Raw genomic sequence first — 16844 nt, 5'->3', positions numbered from 1 at the left:
GGATTGCGCGCGGTAGCGGAGGAGGAATGATTGTGCTTTTGATGGGTCGGTGGGGGAGAGGGGGGAGGGGATTGTGGCGGTGTAGTCGGCGCCGAGGCTGGGGGGTGTTAGGGTGGGATGCGGTGAGGGTGGGGATGGAAAATGGTGGAAGGGGGGAGGGGGAAAGGGGAAAGGGGCTTTACGGTGGGTAGATTGAGCCGAGCTGGGCTGCTGGAGCGGCTGCTTCTGGGGCGGGAAGGGAGAAGGCGGGGGTGAGAAGGAGGAGGATGGGGAGGAGGTTGCTGATCGGTGAATGCATCTCGAAGCAGAATTATTCTGGTAGAGTCTGAATGTCCTTTGGAAGTGGATTATTGGTATATGTTCGTCTGTGGGCACTTCGAAATCTTTATATTGCTTCCAAATATCTGGGGTAGAGTGAGATCTCCTGCCTAGCCATGTCTGTTGCTGAGTCGCTGGTGCACAGCCTCAGTCGCTCGATCAACCTGTGCTTTTGAATGTATGCTCGCGCGTATGATGAATCTAAGCGCAGGCATGATATTTTGGGATTTTGTGCTCACAAACAAAGTTATTGTCCGACCACAGGATGTTTCAAGGCGGGTCGGCTGTCATGCCGTTACTTATTTTGGCAAAACGGAAACGGGAAGAAACATTAGACCTATCAGCCCTCATGATGTGTCCTATCAACATATCAACCGTCGACTTCTTTTGTTGGGGAATCGGTATGAGGCAGCGCCAACCTTGCGAACCCAAAACTTGGTTTTCTCAGTCCATGGTCATGATTTTGCGTAAAGGAAACCAACGATTCGAATCTAGAGTCTTACTTGGCCCGTCAAATCTTGGTGAAAGGTGGTTTTTGAATACAAGTCTAGATGACCAGCATGTGCTAACAGTGACACGTGAAGTATGACTATCTGGTGGTAACAGGGGTGAAGCTGAATGAGGGTACTGTTAAAATTTGCACTATGTGGCATGTGGTCTACTTGGTATCAAGAGAGCCTGTTGCCTGCGTGGCTCATTGAAAACAAACGCCTTTATTCCGATCCGATGTGGAGCTAAATGCAGTCGTAGTCTAGAGTATGTCAGAAGAAAAGACGAATTGTCGCCTTCGGAGGTGCTTTTGTTTCTTTTGCTCACGGTAGTTTTTAAAACATTGTTGGTTGCGTAAGACAACTTTCTAGCCCCACTCTTGATCAACAGGAACGGTATCTGACAAATTTACGAAGAAACGAAGGGGACAGTAAGAGCGTTCGAATGTGTAAGAATTAGAAGCCTGTACTTGCTTTCAAAATGGCATCTCTTCTCTCGGAATGAAGCGCCACAGCCTTCATTTTGATTCAGGGCGGCATGGTCATTCAAGTTGAGGATTTCATGCTTCGCTGGTAAGTAAGAGCCACCCTTAGCCTCATGACACGACTAAGCACGTATACGTCTTGAACATGTAGGGCCTTCAAACATACCGTTGTATGAATTAGGCATATGCATTAAGTAGTGAACCACCTCTAAATCATGGAGCCGCATTTTCAATGATAGCTGCATCAGTCGAAACGGAGTCCGCAGGTAGTGGCTATTCCCTATACCACAGCTATGCACCGAGCAGATAGCCGCTTGACGAGATCCTGAAATGGTGCCCAGCCGCTCAATCTATTCGCCGTCGCTGAGGCCTGAAGGAGAAGACTGTACAGCTTCCAAGCGGAATCGATATGCCATTGTTGCCATTCCAAAAAAGATCGGCGAAAAAATCGAGCCAGACCTTGGCCAGGAAGAAAAAGAGGAAGTCTGGGGGCTTCTGTTTGAAGAAGGCTTCGCTGTCCACAGACTTCTCTTCTACATCCTGATTTTGTATTTTCTGGGAAGTCTTGTCGCTGTTGTCAGTCTATATCTGCAGAGACTGCCGCCTGTGAATCCAAAGGCTCCAACCGCCCCACAACCACTGGCGAACAAGACTTGGATTATGATGTGGGTTGGGACATTCATGACGCTGTTTCTCACAGTCTGGTTCAAGTGGGCCGAGACACCAAAAGGTCCTGGGTGAACTAAGTTACTGTATACTAGGATATTCCTTTGAAGTGCAAAGCTGCTTATCGGTAGTCGAACACCAAGTCCGACTGCTTGGGGCTGTGTGCTCAAAATCCGTATGAACGTTCTGTTAAGGAAGAGATGGAATTTAACGGTTCTAGTGCTGCGAGTACTGCAGTAGATGGTTTCTCGTAGATATATAGGACGTTTGGGGTATTGGCGCGCTCCAAAGCATCTGAGGCTCCAGAAAGCCAGGGTCAATGTAGCAGCCGGGGCTGAAATGCTCATGGACACTTGTTTGACCTTTTTTGTGCTGGATGAATCTTGGTCAGGTAGCTTCTATGTCAGACGTACGTTGTTGATCTTGGATATTAGCTCGAAACTTCAGGTCATTCAAACGATCAGCTTCCACCGGCGTACAGCTTCTGACGAATTCAAAAAACCCGTCACGAAGACTGAGATCTGCTCCATGCATGAGAAGCATTTCAACAATAACGAAATTATTGCGACGTCTTGCTGCAGATAGCTCTCTCGCCGCGTTCGAGAGATATAGCCCCCAGGTTATGACGCCTTCCCACTGTTGATTCGGGTCAGCACCCTGGTCGAGAAGTAATCGGATTATGCGAGGGTCGCTCCCTCTTGAATGATGGCTGGACTTAGGCCGGAGGGCAATATCAAGTGGTAGTCTGCCAATACCTCCATTCTCAATAAGCTTTTTGACACCTGTGAGTTCTTTGCTGAGGAAACGATAGAGCCCTTCTTGAATCGCTCGGGAGAATATCCACCCTTCTCGGAATCCATTTTTAAGATCTAGTGCCCGCCAATTCCCATCTGCATTTGCGCTTCGTAGTGTGGCAACGGTATGTTCCATTTCAAGGAGCAAATCTTGACCTGGAGACCTTGTCTCGACTTCTAATTGGTAGGCATGGTACATAAGATGGTCGATTAGACTCGTTAGGTCTTCGGCATGTGAACTTTGACCGTCATATGTAGCACCAGTAGGTATGGTTTTGATTTGGGCAAGCATGGCATTACACAGGTGGTAGTGGCTATTGAAATCAGCGCCTGCCCGTTCGATCAATAGCACTGTCATGTCTCGCGTCTGTAAAAAGTCATTCACAGTCCGATGTAGGAAATCGACCCGGTTATCATTGGAAATCTGTAAAAGGTCTGTGCAGCGTGCTAGTATCCTTGTCCGACTTGCTTTGCATCTGCGGTCGACCTGATGTGGGGACCAAGGTTTGATGTTCCTGACACATCCAAAGGAGGGATTTTCTTCATCGAAATAAGAAAGACTCATTGTTGTCAAAGAGCCTGATGCTGCTAGACACATGAGATATATGCGAGCCGCATGCTCATGATAGAACTTCTCCACAGAATCAAGCATATTTTTGAAGAAAACTTCCAGATCCGTTGGAAGCATTTGCAAGCGTTTTTGTAGCTCAAAAATGGTGTCCGAGTTCGTTAACCCTCGCTGCAGAGACCGAACGACAAGAAATACCCAAAGAAAAACGCCTTCTGCTCGATCCACAATATCCAAGACTAGATCCTCGTACCGGCTGTCGCTCTCCTTCAGTTCTCGGAATAGCGCATCCTCTGTGAGGGTCTCAGCGACAAATCGTGTAATATCTTCTCTTGTCAAGTCATGAAGATTGATCCTCATGCCGAAATTAGTCCCATAGGCACGCTCGAAGACGTTCCATGGTCGGCTCGAGATGCAGACTTTGACATCCTCCGAGGACGCAAAATTCTTGATGATATCCGTATGCTGACCACCAAATTCGTCCAGACCGTCGATGAAGAAGCAGAATTTGGCAGATTCAATTGTTTGCATTCTCAAGCCTTCGAAAGCAGCCAAAAGCTCTATGCGTGTCCAGGGAATGGCTGGCCGACCCTCCTCCAATGCCGACCACTGTTTCATACATACGGTAGAGACTAACTCTGGGCTTTGTCTCAGTACGTGGTAGAGTAGAGTTTGTAAGAGACCCTGCTGAGACTTCTGAATGTCTGTACCGGCATTCCAAAAGAAGAAATGAGCAGTAAGAAGCTGCTTGTCGCCTGACCAGTGCCGGAGTGCCGCAAGAGCTTTTGGGTGTTGATAAACATACTTCATTAGCGTCGACTTCCCAGAACCCGGTTTCCCAGTGATCCAGTAAATACCATTACGTGTTTTCAACCACTCTAGCATGGACACTCTTGCGCTTTCTTGAGACTCCGAGGACTCTTCTTCTAAAAGCCAATCGAAGGTGGCTGGATGCGCTCCTACTATACGCTCTTCTCGTTCATGAATCGCTGAAAACTGCAAACTTTCGATGATCTTGAGCTCTTTGAGCTTCACATCACCCTCTGACATCAGACTCGACAGTTTCGAGGCTAATGGGCACAGGTTCCTCCTATTATCTTCAGTGATCAATTGTTTTAGATCTTTGAGAATGTCTCTCCTCATCCGGCTCGCTTCATTTGCTGTTGTGATATTCAGCTGACGATGGCTTTCAACGAGCTGATCTAATGCGCCCGCAGCTTGTGACTGCTGAGATAGAAGTTTTGACTGCGCCCGTTGAGTCTTTGAGGTTTGGCCACTTCCATCGAGTCAATGAGTTGTCACTTGCTAAGCTTTTTTCTCACCTTAGGATTTGGACAAGCAGAAGAAGTATCTGAGATCGATATTTCTCTAATCTCTCAGCAAAGACTTGAGATTCTTTTTCCTTCCAGGCACTTTTGACGGCTTGTCGGAGGCTTTGCCATTTTCTGTTACCGCCATTCACCTTTAGGCTTTGTAAACGACCAAGAAACTCCTCCGCCAGCTCTTTACAGGAGCGTGACAAGTCCAGGAGATCCTTTTCGGCCTTAATTGATCGATGCCTAGTCATAGAATTTTGGTGCTCCAAGAGACTATCGCATGATTCTTCTAGACTTTCTGTTAATGATATTAATTCTCTACTCACGGATGAAGATCCATCAACGGATTTGTAGATGTCGAAGCTACTAGATACAATTTTGCTGCCAAAGTCGATGAATTGTATGATATTGCCGGCCAATCCAAGAGCAGAGAATGGATCCATTGCTAGTATCAGGGCACTCAACTTGAAAGCATTGAGCGCCTCGACGTAGTCGTAAGAGGATAATTGCTATCAAGGTGGTCCTTCTTGAGCTCAAGGCCACTAATCAATCGCTACATTAGAAGTGTTCTCGCGAATGTATCGTATATATAATAAAGGGAGTATCTCAGGTCCTAGTCTGCAGATCGACTAATGCTGTAGAGTCTTGATCCGACTGCTATCGTTCGGGATCAATGTAGTTGATAAACTGTAGCACTCAGCGAAAACCATCAAGCCCTCGCTGTATCTTGCGGCAACTGCCCAGAACTTACAGCTCTATCATTATGCCTAGTCTTCCTTTTAGATATATATGAAGACATTGTGGATTTCTCAAGTTTTTTGTATTGAATTGAATAGATGATTGATGTTCCCGCTTATCGTTTTTCAATGCCAAGATACATTCGGATATATGTTATTCCGCTCTCCGACAAAGGCATCCAAATTAGCGCCTTGGCTGTCCGAGGAGATATTTTCGCTCTCTCAAGTGCATCATGCTATCACGGACATTCGGCGGGAGGTATCAAATCTGCAGGAAAAGTCTTCTGGGACACTTGCACCGGAAGTACATGAACGCTCGTCGAATAACTCATTGGCAGTATAGACCGGTTGGAACGATCCAGATTGAAGCACAAACTGAACGTTCAGTGGCACAAGCGATAGCCTAACGGGCGTTTGCTCTCCAAATCAAGTGCAAAGAAGTGGCAAATTGCTGGTATGGGCTGATCAGACACGAGAATGGTGTAAAACTCGTTATGACCGTTGTTGACGCCACGAAAGGCTCGCTAGCTAGCATAAATTTACGCGTGAATGTGGTACAAGAATACCATATTATCCTTGTTCCGCCTCAATTCCAAATCCTTTCTACTCCAAATCCATTCACGAGAAATTTGCAAAATGTCTCTCATTAATGGCGCAAGGGGCGGATTTGCAGTGTGCTGGTACAGCTGCATGCATTCCATAGTAAGACATACTTCGGGTTACAAAAGCCCCAGGCTCTATGAACTGTTCCTATGGTGCCCCCCTCATCTCCATCATGCTCGATGAACGTATTCAAGCTCTACCAAATGAGCTGCAAACGAGGATTTTCTCCTGTCTTGCTGCTCTCTTTGACAACAGCCTTCATTTCCGAGTCGTGAACCAATCGACCTATTCTGGGGCACATCCTAGGCTGGTGGAGCTGAAGCGATTCGCCGAGGGCCGGTCTTGTTTTGCTTATCGACTTTATCACTGGAAAAAGCGCGACGATGGAGCTGAAGATGGAGCCCGATCTATGTGGAAAGCCTCTACGGACGATGCGTTCTTCCGCGGTAAGCTTTGTAGTTGCTAAAATCTCCCAAGTAAAACGCTAACTTGACTGCGAATAAGCCATAGGAGTTGTGACCGCGGAATGGCAATCTAGCGTACGAAGTTCGCACAATGCTGTGAAGCTTGATGGACTTGGCGCCAACGAACGACTGGCATTATGGACATATGAGTTTGACTCAAGTGCTCCAAATGGAAGAAGGTACAGCGTACAAAGAAAACAGATCTCGAGTCACATACAGGTGCTTAAGGCTGGATTAAAGGATGTCGAGAGATGCGTCTGCAATACTTTGCATTCATTGGCCTCTGCTCTTGGAACTTTGCCTCGGGAAATATCGTCAAGAGAGGTCGACGATGAGATTCACTTCATCGTCGAGGCTCTATATGATCTTATGTCTGATCTTGCGTCAAAAAATCTGGATTTAGGGCATTACTTGGAAAATCATGTATCTTCGTTGACTCCATGGCTAGAGATCAAAACTAGCAGCCGAGACCTCAAGGAGGGAAACGGCAGCGATAGAAGCAAGGATATATCGGTATTGATAGAACGATTGGAAACTCTAGTCTTGAAACGAACCTCTGGTCAGCCTAAATTTGAAAGCCTCATGGGAGAGCTCAAGAATTGTGGTGATTGGCGCAACACCATCATGCCTAGCCGAATCCCAGCTGAGTCTCGCAGAGTCATGCCAGAACTTCAATCACTATCGAACAAGCTCGCCGACCCAAGCCATGGCATTTTCCTCCAGAGCCAGAGCTTCAAGAACAGACTTCAGGTCAGCTGCTGCCCAGACACCCACCCGCACGGGACTCGTTGCCCCAAATGCGGGACACAAGTCATTGCTGGACTCATTCTAGATTTCGGCGAAGATCTTGAGGCTCTCATAAAGCTTGGTTCTATCATGAAAAGCATACCTGGTCACTTACGGATCTGCCAAGCCACGTACAACTACAGCCAAAAGATCTCTGGCACTAATGGGGAAAACGTAGTAGAGGTTTTGAGAGAGAAGTTGCCAGGTCTTGCACTTCTTCATACATCGGTATTACCGCTACAACCAATAAGGCAATGGCGTCCTATTCAGCAAATGAACTATCAGAGCGAGGCAAGCTCTCGATGGACCGAGCAAGAGATGCGCTACTTGGAGGCCGTTGCAAAGTTGAAGGTGGAAGTTAGGCTTACGTGGCGATGGTTGATAGATGTGGAATGGTTCGAGCAACAAGCTGGAAGTTGTGGTGAATGGAAGCAAATCTGTAAGCCCGAGACTGTAGCCGATGGAGGATTTGGATCGTGGGTGTATCAAAATGTTGCATGACGAGGACAAATGGTCACTAGAGGAGTGAGAGGAGTAAGGGGATTTGTTGGAAGCCTACGGAGACTGCTCAAACTTTCGGATTATCATCAATCTTCCTCAATATCTAAATCAGAAGAGTCCGAGACCGTACTTCAGTTTTTTGTGGAGTTCTCTGTTGTCCAGAAGAGTGGTCACCTCCTCGCAATGCCAAGGCCTTACCGGATATACTTTTATCCGTTCCGCCTGCAAACACGATTCGAATCTTTCTGTTCCACTATGACAGTCATCTGAAAGCCGCGTCATGTGTTGCGGGACGAACAAGTATGCCTGCAAGACTGATAGGTGTAACGATCTTGTATCTCATGAGCAATGAGAGCGTCAAGTCCCCTCCTTCAGCATTCACTCGTGTTTTCCAACAAGGCTGCGTCACAAACAGAGTATTGTGCATTACACTGGCATGCACACAGCTTTTCCCGACCATGCAACGGAGGAAAATGCTTTGAAGCCATTGCTCCGATGGTCTTCTGTTGAAGTATGAAGAATACGTATCCAAAGCACCTCAATAAGCGCTTCCTTAGGAAATACAAATCTTCAACCTGTGGCTACGCTTGGTTGTCGGATCTCTTGACCAGCTTATTATTCTCAGCCACAATTGAGACTTAATGGAACTGCAACGGAGATGTCACTGTCACCCAAACCTCAGGGATTGAGAAGGCTCGTACCGTGATGGGGCACCCTACGGCGTAGCAGTTGCTGCGGCCAGTGCTGCGGATCGGCCCAGGGACAAACATCGGGATTGGTCTTCAATGGTTCGGAGACGCTTTCCAGGGTCTCCCCATTGCATGATGATGGTGTCTGTGTCATTCTCTCATCGTTGATACCCTGCCAATAGATTTGCATGAGAGCTGATCTTCTGTTGTAAGGCTGGCTTCAAGGGGGCCAAGACCGGTGTTTCGGGGGTTAAGGTAGGACTCGCTTCAATTTGCCAGATCTTTGGCCGCAGTACGGCCAATCGTTCCAGAAATAACAACTCGTGTAAGCTTGCATGTTTCACAACCGCAGCGGCTAAGATATGAGAGTAGATAATGGCTTCAACTGCACGTCTACAGCACGTCAAAGTCTGACTTCTATCAAGCGATATCACATAAGTCAAGTCTTTGGAAATGGCACCAACCTTACGAACACTGAACAAAAGTAATATCGAGATCGAAGCCAACCCCAGAAGGATTACTCCGTTGCCAAAACATGCAGAAGAGCTACGACAGCTTCTACTAAATTTCAAGCATATTCTGCCTAAACAAAAGGTATTGTCAGACCTTGTCGTGAGAGGTTGCATTACTGAAAGACTTTGTTCTGGCTTATGCAGAAGATCGATCTCAAGAAACTTTGCCTTACAGACGAGCATCTTGTAAGAGGCGACGTTCAACCGGCTGATAACATTTTCTTTGACTCTCTTCACCCGACGTATGAGGCACGATGGCAAGCAGCATCGAACTTGCGAGATATGGCGAAACATCTCGGTACGAGGCACAAAGAGTCGCAGCGGAATGCCTTAATGACGAACTTCGTTTTTCACGATATCAACCAGCAATCATCTGAGTAAGTCGAGCAAGTCCTGCAACCCAAGTCTCAAGAAGCTCATGGAAACAGTCAGGGTATTTCTATGGTAGATCTGCTTTGTTGGTAGAGTCCCATCCTCGTCCCCCAGCGCCCGACTATGACGTTGACGCTGCACAGGGGTTCGGATGAACTGTTTACAAATGCCGTCCCCATTCGAGGACAACTCTCAGACAAGGAAGACCACCGACCAAAACCCGATCTTTGGTTCGGTTTAGGCATTTACGGCGACCAGCGGCTTTCCCGGCTTCAAGGTCTTGAAAAGTCCGGCAAAGCCGTTGATCATTTTACTCAAGACAATTTACGATGTCTCAGCCGCGATCATCCGAACGGATTCTTGCATCTCCCCTCGAAGTCAAATAAAGATGCAGGATTTCCTTGGATGGTAGTAGAGTTCAAAAAAGAACTCGGAGACCAGCAGGAAGCCCTGAGACAAGCTGCAAACGACAGCTATACTAGTTACAGGCTTGGTGAACGTCTTGCGGCGAAAGGACACCTTCCAGTGTCGCCGATCGTTGCTTTCACATCGGTCGGACCCAAGGTGAAGATATTCATCATGTACAAAGATAGAAGAGCCATTTACGTAAGCTGCGTTTGCGCCTCCGTACTTCATTGTACTAACAGATCTCTTCACTAGCGTATGGCTTGCATATGGAGCGGTAACGTCGAACACATTCTTCACGCTGTGCAGTTGAGACGCATTGTCGATCAGCTTATGTTCTGGGCGCTAAGAATTTTCAAACCGTGGGTTACTGAATGCTTGGAGCATTGGTACACGGAAACAACAGGCTCAGAGACGGATGCAGAAACGTGAGCGATCTAATTTTTCTCAAAGGATTGTTGTATGCTTGAACAAGAGCTAACCAACTCTGCAGCGATGCCAGCAATTCTTCTGACGAAAGTGCCGAAGATGACGAAGATTCCGAAGATGGAGAATGAGATAGCGCTTGATCAAACACTTGTGTGAACGAGTTGACATGAGGAAAGAAAGAAAGAGCTAGAATGGAAGACAATACAGAGAGCGGTCCCCAAGGCTGCCATCGTTCAGATTTCGATCAGAAACCGAGCTAGACTAATGACATCATCGTAAGGTAGCCAGATTGCAGTAATGGCTGGAAAAGAAGTGGAAGTCCGGTGCACGTACTGGGAAGTAGGACTATCTCCTAATTTAGATTCATTTGCCATATATCATTAGACACCTGTTCATGAATGATGCCACTTACAATCATTCGTATGCTGAAGAATCTCTGGATCGATCAGTATCACTTCATACTAGCTTATTCGTTGGATGATACTCGCCCTGACACCTCGTTTTGTCCTTGTGTCGCATCTCACGAAGAAACAATCAGTGAGAGCACCAGCCAGCATCAGCATCAAAAGGGAGTAATAGAGCAGTCAAGCAAACACAAGCTCCAGGATCGAGGGAATCACTGCCACCAAGACAAACGCAGAGATTTACGAAGGCCTATACCCCTCGAATACTTGAAAAATCCGCTATACGCCGATCAAATGAAGCAGATAATGTAGCGGACCGCCCAAGGATAGTTGCAGAGACACCTTGACTCGACGCAAATACGAATATCCCCCTTGACCAGTCCCTAATGATGTGTAAATCTGAAAAGTCTCCTTTATGCTCGAATCCTACAACGTCACCCATCCAATATATCTCCAATTACAAACAACAAACCATACAAGATCTCGCCTAAATCAAATCTGATGGCTGGACGCTGATGAGTAGCCAACGCCTCAATTCCGATATTCATTCCTCACTCATCATCCTGATGAAATGAATCCCTTTGCCCCTCAGCCCGACCAGCTATCTACCCAGCCGGCACCTAGACCGCCCTCCGACCCCGCACTAGCAGCCTGACCAGAATGGCTCCTAGTCCTCACACGGCTGCGTGTCTCGGACCTCGCCTTCCTCCCCAGCGACCTTCCCACAGACCCTTCACTCCTGGCGCGCCGCTCACAAGGCCGCGCCCGCCCCTGCCGTTCCCGATATCCTCTAACTCTCTCCTCAACATCATCAAGCACACGCTCCAATTCCGGCTCCTGCGTCGTCTTCAGCTTCCAAGCAGGAAGAACAGTTTTCCTCCCCCTCCCCTTCCCCTCCCCCTCCCTTTCCCCTTCCCTGTCTCCAGCCATTCCCCAGCTCTTTCCTCATACGGCCTTGTCTGCATCCACGCAGACCAGAACCTCACCATCTCAATCGCGTACGGGAGCGCGACCTCGAACCATTCCTTATGAGAGCGGGTTCTGCACCCGCAGCCGAATTCCCATCGATTGTACGGCCGCAGTGAGGCTTGCACGAGCTTCTCCACCCGCCAGGCGTGGGGGATCCTGAAACATTCTGCGGAGGGGGAGGGGGAGGGGGAGGGAAGCGGGTGTTCGAGGCGGATCTTCCGTTTGCACTGCTGCTCCCATTTGGCGAGTCTTTCGGCCGGCGTTTTCGCCGTCCAGCCGATCTTGACCAGCCCGAAGTTGCTGTTGACGGTGTAGATGTAGATGTAGCCCTTCTTGGTGTCTGTGGGCTGGAAGGGTTCGTGGATTATTGACTTTAGGCGGTCTCGTAGGGTGAGGAGGCGATCGGATCGTTGTTTTTGGGGGGTGTTGTTAGATGTCGGAGTGAGAATTTGCCGCCTCCGGGTACGAAATCGATCTGGAGATTGCTGATGCTTGAGGAGCTGCTTGTAGGTTGGCAGATTGTTGTTGCCCAATTTGCGGCAATGGTGTTGGCTTGCTTCTGATGCCTTCCGCAGGTTAATAGGCGCGCAGCGTTGTATAAGCCTGTTGCTATCGTCTGTTTGTCAATATCATCGCTGAGAATCATGGTCTTCAGTATGGCGAAGGCGTCGTTTGTTGGGGATTGTCGGATCTTTGCACCGCAGATCTTACCGTTCGCTTTGATGGCAGAGCATCTGAGCTGACACGGATCTAGCTTGAGGCTTGATAGGAAGATCTCCAATACAGGCTTTGGATTATGGTTTGTGCTCTCGCTAGTAGTGGAGATCTGAAGATCGAAAATTCGACAATCAGTATCTCTTTCATCGATCGCGACTTCCTCGACGTATTCTGACTCTCCATCAAGATCGGGAGCCTTGTTTTCTCGCTGCTCACCGAGGATGCCGCTTTTTTCAGACAGCTGATCAAGCTGTTCTGATGAGGCGGACGCGCTTATTTCTGACTCATGCGGAACGTCGAGTAACTCACTTCGATTGCATACGGTTGATGAGTCTTTGTGTTCCGTCTTGACGTCTACGATCTCCTCAGGCTCAGCTGCTTTCGCCACAAGGAGATTATTTTCATCTGATTCATGGTCTTCATCTCCGCTTTCGATTTCTGTATGCGTGACGATGACTTGGTCATGATTAAAGAGAACGATGTTCGGGATTCGTTGCTCTGACGCTTCAATTATTTCGATCCTTGGATTTGTAGTATCCACAGCAGACGACTTTTTGGGGGCCAGCGATGATGATCTGGGCAAGTGAACTTCCTGAGGGCATTCATGTGCGACTGTATTGACCTCTGTTTCCAGCACGGTCGTAGAGCTTGTGTCCTCAGGCCCGTCTTGTCGCTCAACTGAAGGTGAAGATACGATGCAAGTTTCTGACTCTGTTGCTAATGAGTTCATTGAGTTTGAGTCATGATCAGTATGCGTAGAAAAAAGTCTGCCCTGTGGAGATGATGGCTGTGCCTCTGTGGGACAGGCATAATCGCCTAATGATCGGACCGAGGACCACTTCTTTCGCATTGGGCGTATCCTGCGTAGCACTGGCATGACCGAAGAGAACACTCAGATGTGTAAAGCGCCAATATCTATTGCAGGCTCAGCTCTATACCAGAGCTTATTGATTGAGATGGGCTGAATGACGGTTCGGGATGTATGTTGAACAGGTGTTGGCGATCCCATGACGCTTCGACAGCGCTGTTATATATTCATTTCCTCGGTGAAGCATGTTGAATACCCACCTTGTCGCCTAAATTGAGCTTACCGTGTACGGAATCTCAGCCTCGTGCTACCCAACGACTGAGCCCCATTAATATGTATCTGTCCCCCTGGTTAGCCCCACGCTACGCCGCTCGTATACAGGCCCCTAACAATAGCAGCTGCAGGGGGTCCATTTCAGCCAACAGTGTCTTCCGCCCACCCTCTTTCCCGCCTTCTCAGCGCAGACGGAAAGGGTGGATGTTTCAAGATCTCGGAGGAATTCAGGGCTTGGATCAAGCCTCTCGGACAGAGTTCATGCAACCCCATTCCTACAGCGCTTAGCCACTGGGCAATACGATTGAGCTGCGTAGATTTCACCACATGAGTTTGCAACACAGATGTAACATAGATGCAGTCATGATGGCCAAGTGATATGTTTTCTTATGGCTGATGCGAACATCATTAAGCTGTCAGATCCATTCCTATGTTCCTCATCCACGAAGGGGTCCAAACTCCCGAGCTTTACGACTTCGATTGTCTTACTTGCTTGCCATAGTGTCTGTAGAGTTACACATGGGTCACTAGAGCTGACATCCGTCCTACTACTGTAGTGAAAAGCACGATTCGGACGGCCCCTGATCTCCAGTGGGTTGCTTTGATGCTGTGTTCATGCACTACATGTTTGCAAAGCCCTCATGGATTATTGCAGACGTCGTTCAGTCACATGTGGTGGGTGTTCTGTTACCCAGATCAATATTAGTCATACGTACGAGGACTTCTCACTCCTAGATAAGTGAGGCTCTCAGCGAAGCTCGTCTCCTTACTGTCTCTTTGCGATCAAACAATAAGGACGGTTACTGATTAGGTTGAGACCGCGGCCTAACCTACTTCAAATTCTCCTCCGAGTATCATCGAGTGATTCTCATCCTCAATATAAGAGGCGGGGAGTTTTCTGCCGATGATAGTTGGTGCAAATTATGTACAAGCACAGAGAACAATAGAAGGGATCTCGCTGCATCGGCGATCACGATAGTCTAAAGACGCCATGCATATTGGTCGGGCCGAGTAACCGGTTGAACCACGGAGACTGTGCGTCTTTCTGCAGCTTCGAGCCGTCGCGGAGGTCCTTATGACCATACGCTACAGAACCCTACAGAGGAGAGAGGGGTAAACGGGCATATTCGGCTTTCCGACATCATACAGGCTGTTTGTTGAGCGGCTGCCTTGATTGTAAAGTTCTCGTCAATGCACGACTGGAGATCAGGCATAATGACATTGCTTACGAACATGAGCTTTAAAGAGGGGACACACGCCCGACCTGCGCGGGGTTTCATCTTTGAAGAAATATTGTCAAGAGGTCAACCCTACCAGTATTTTGATCAGACTTTTCATACTCTCATACTCTGTTGAACCCTCAATTTTGTTAGCTAGACTTCCATTATCAACATCTCGAGACCAACCATGACCACCCAGACGGAATCTCAAATCAAGCACCATCCAGACGACTGGTCATTCACTTCCAATCACCATCATCATGTTGAACGTACTGTACACCCAGTCATTGTAGAGCTGATTAAATGGGCAAGTACTCCTTGCTAGTCTAGCTTTCCTTTCTTCTCTACGAGAGCAGCCCCGACAATCCAATGACCCAAATACAACGCGCCTGCCCCCCAGGGAAAAAACCCAGCCAGTCTCCACAGGCATGAAATGCTAACTGTCATTCCGCACCAGGCGACCGAAATACTCCCCCCAGATCCCTCCTCCAAAGTCCTCGACGACGGCTGCGGCCTCGGCACCGTAACCGCCGAAGTCAAGAAATCATTCCCAGACATCTCCGTCATCGCGATCGACTCTTCAGCCGGCATGCTCGAAGTCATGAACCGCAAAGCAAAGCACCATGATTGGAAGAATGTGGAGACGAAGCTCTTGGACGGCGGTGATCTCACTGGTATCCCTATCCCCCATCCCCTTGCCTCTCCCCCACAACTTCCTCAACATCACCATTTTTCCCCGCGCAAATTCATACAGCACCGAGCCAATCGCTAACCCCATCCCCAGACATCCCCTCCGCCAGCATAACCCACGCCTTCGCCTGCACCTACATCGACCTCGCGCACAACGCCACGGCCTGCATCCTTGAACTCTCGCGCGTCACCGCCCCCTCCGGCATCATCGGCCTCACGACCTGGGCCGACCCGTACCACCCGGCCATCTCCTTGCCGTGGGTGCAAGCCTGCCGGCAATTACACCCGAACTTCCAACCGCCGCTAGTCACGAGCCCGAAATGGTCGACGGCTGCGCAAATCAAAAAGAATCTCGAGAGCGCGGGGTTTAAGGATGTGGAGACGAAGCAGGTGAAGACGCATTGGCATTGGAGCAGCGCGGAGGAGATGGTGGGATGGTTTTTTGATGGGGGTAATCCAGTTTGTGGGAGGTGGCATGAGGCGCTTAGGGAGGAGGGGTTTGGAGGGGAGATGGGGGAATTGAGGGAGGGTATGAGGAGGGAGTTGGAGAGGGAGTATAGGAGTGAGGGGGGCCGGTTGGTCAAGGAGGAGATGGTCAATTTGACGGTTGCGAGGAAGTAGAGTGGGGTGGGGGTGGGTTGGGAGGTGTGGGGAGGAGAAAGCTAGGGTCGTGAGATTATTGTCTACGTTCTTTTTTGGCGATGTGTGCGTGAGCAGGCTGTGGTGGTTTTCCCTTAAACACAACTACATATATGAGGGAAAGGGAGACATTGACCTCTGTCTAGGGTTTGGCGGCATGCGGGCAGGAGGGGGTTAGGTCCCTCTGAACCTCTTATTCTTTCATTGCTGTGAAAAGAGGAGTAGAGTCACTTATAACTAGGCTGCCAGAAGCCAAAGCATGCAAATGTCATGATGAAAGAAGTGGAGGGGCGTACTTTCAATAGGAGAAAAGTTCTACTGATATTGAGACTGAATGCTTCCCTATTTTAACAATTATTCTCTAAGTGACATTCTCCCTTACAATACTACATTCCTTGTTGAAGAATGAATTAAGTGACGTTAGAAGAATATGCTACCTCCTTCTATTTCGCTAGTCCCTTATCCTTCATTCCGCATTCGACTCCTGCTTATCCTAGCCTGACCAAAATGCCCTCGCCACCTCTGCCGACATATTCCCTGCAGCCGACTTCGACTCGTCCCTTCCTTCCATTCGATCTAACCCATCTGTTGAAGAGTCAGATTGGGGGGCGAAATTATTGAATGACGCCGCCGCCGTAGCTATGCCTTTGTCTGCTGAGTTTAAGTTATCGCTGGGGCCTGGGGGCCAGTTGGCTATGCGGAACAGTCAGAATGCGGTAGCCAATCACGACGAACATGACGACTCCCTTAATGCTCTCTCGAGCGCGTTCATGTTCACCAACAACATGCTGTATAAAAAGATCGAGTTGCCTACCCTCTTCGACGTCTTGACGGGACAGAGCTAGGAGCCTTACAGCCTCTATGAACTCTACATCTACATGAGAGACATAAGGAGATCTGTAGACATCCTTGATTTCTGGTACGCATTTCCGTTCTCCTAACACTAGCCCTCGGACTGATGTACAGCGTCTTGTTGATTTCTGCTCCATAG

At 48.6% G+C, this 16844-nt stretch overlaps 5 protein-coding genes across 5 annotated transcripts; 3 read left to right on the top strand and 2 right to left on the bottom strand.

The window, feature by feature from the left end:
- Positions 1–2344: 2344 nt before the first annotated feature.
- KY384_001227 (uncharacterized protein) lies at positions 2345–5078 on the bottom strand (the record flags this gene model as incomplete). Its single annotated transcript, XM_044809758.1, has 2 exons — positions 2345–4595; positions 4642–5078. 2 exons carry the CDS (start codon positions 5076–5078, stop codon positions 2345–2347), a joined length of 2688 nt encoding a protein of 895 aa, XP_044673665.1.
- A 1069-nt stretch (positions 5079–6147) lies between these two features.
- On the top strand, positions 6148–7726 carry KY384_001226 (uncharacterized protein; the record flags this gene model as incomplete). The annotated part of the gene is made up of 2 exons (XM_044809757.1): positions 6148–6421; positions 6486–7726. The coding sequence occupies 2 exons, from the start codon at positions 6148–6150 to the stop codon at positions 7724–7726; spliced, it is 1515 nt and encodes a 504-aa protein (XP_044673664.1).
- A 1142-nt stretch (positions 7727–8868) lies between these two features.
- On the top strand, positions 8869–10261 carry KY384_001225 (uncharacterized protein; the record flags this gene model as incomplete). Its single annotated transcript, XM_044809756.1, has 6 exons — positions 8869–9009; positions 9072–9304; positions 9360–9371; positions 9443–9905; positions 9960–10132; positions 10198–10261. The coding sequence occupies 6 exons, from the start codon at positions 8869–8871 to the stop codon at positions 10259–10261; spliced, it is 1086 nt and encodes a 361-aa protein (XP_044673663.1).
- Positions 10262–11879: 1618 nt separating this feature from the next.
- Positions 11880–13100, bottom strand: KY384_001224 (uncharacterized protein; the record flags this gene model as incomplete). Its single annotated transcript, XM_044809755.1, has 1 exon — positions 11880–13100. One exon carries the CDS (start codon positions 13098–13100, stop codon positions 11880–11882), a length of 1221 nt encoding a protein of 406 aa, XP_044673662.1.
- A 1857-nt stretch (positions 13101–14957) lies between these two features.
- KY384_001223 (uncharacterized protein) lies at positions 14958–15835 on the top strand (the record flags this gene model as incomplete). The annotated part of the gene is made up of 2 exons (XM_044809754.1): positions 14958–15198; positions 15309–15835. 2 exons carry the CDS (start codon positions 14958–14960, stop codon positions 15833–15835), a joined length of 768 nt encoding a protein of 255 aa, XP_044673661.1.
- Positions 15836–16844: the final 1009 nt, after the last annotated feature.

Source organism: Bacidia gigantensis, assembly GCF_019456465.1.
Source record: "Bacidia gigantensis strain McMullin 20006 chromosome Unknown contig_125, whole genome shotgun sequence".
Taxonomy (NCBI): Eukaryota; Fungi; Ascomycota; class Lecanoromycetes; order Lecanorales; family Ramalinaceae; genus Bacidia; species Bacidia gigantensis.
The sequence above is the reverse complement of the archived record's forward strand: the minus strand, read 5'-3'. Positions and strand labels throughout refer to the sequence as shown.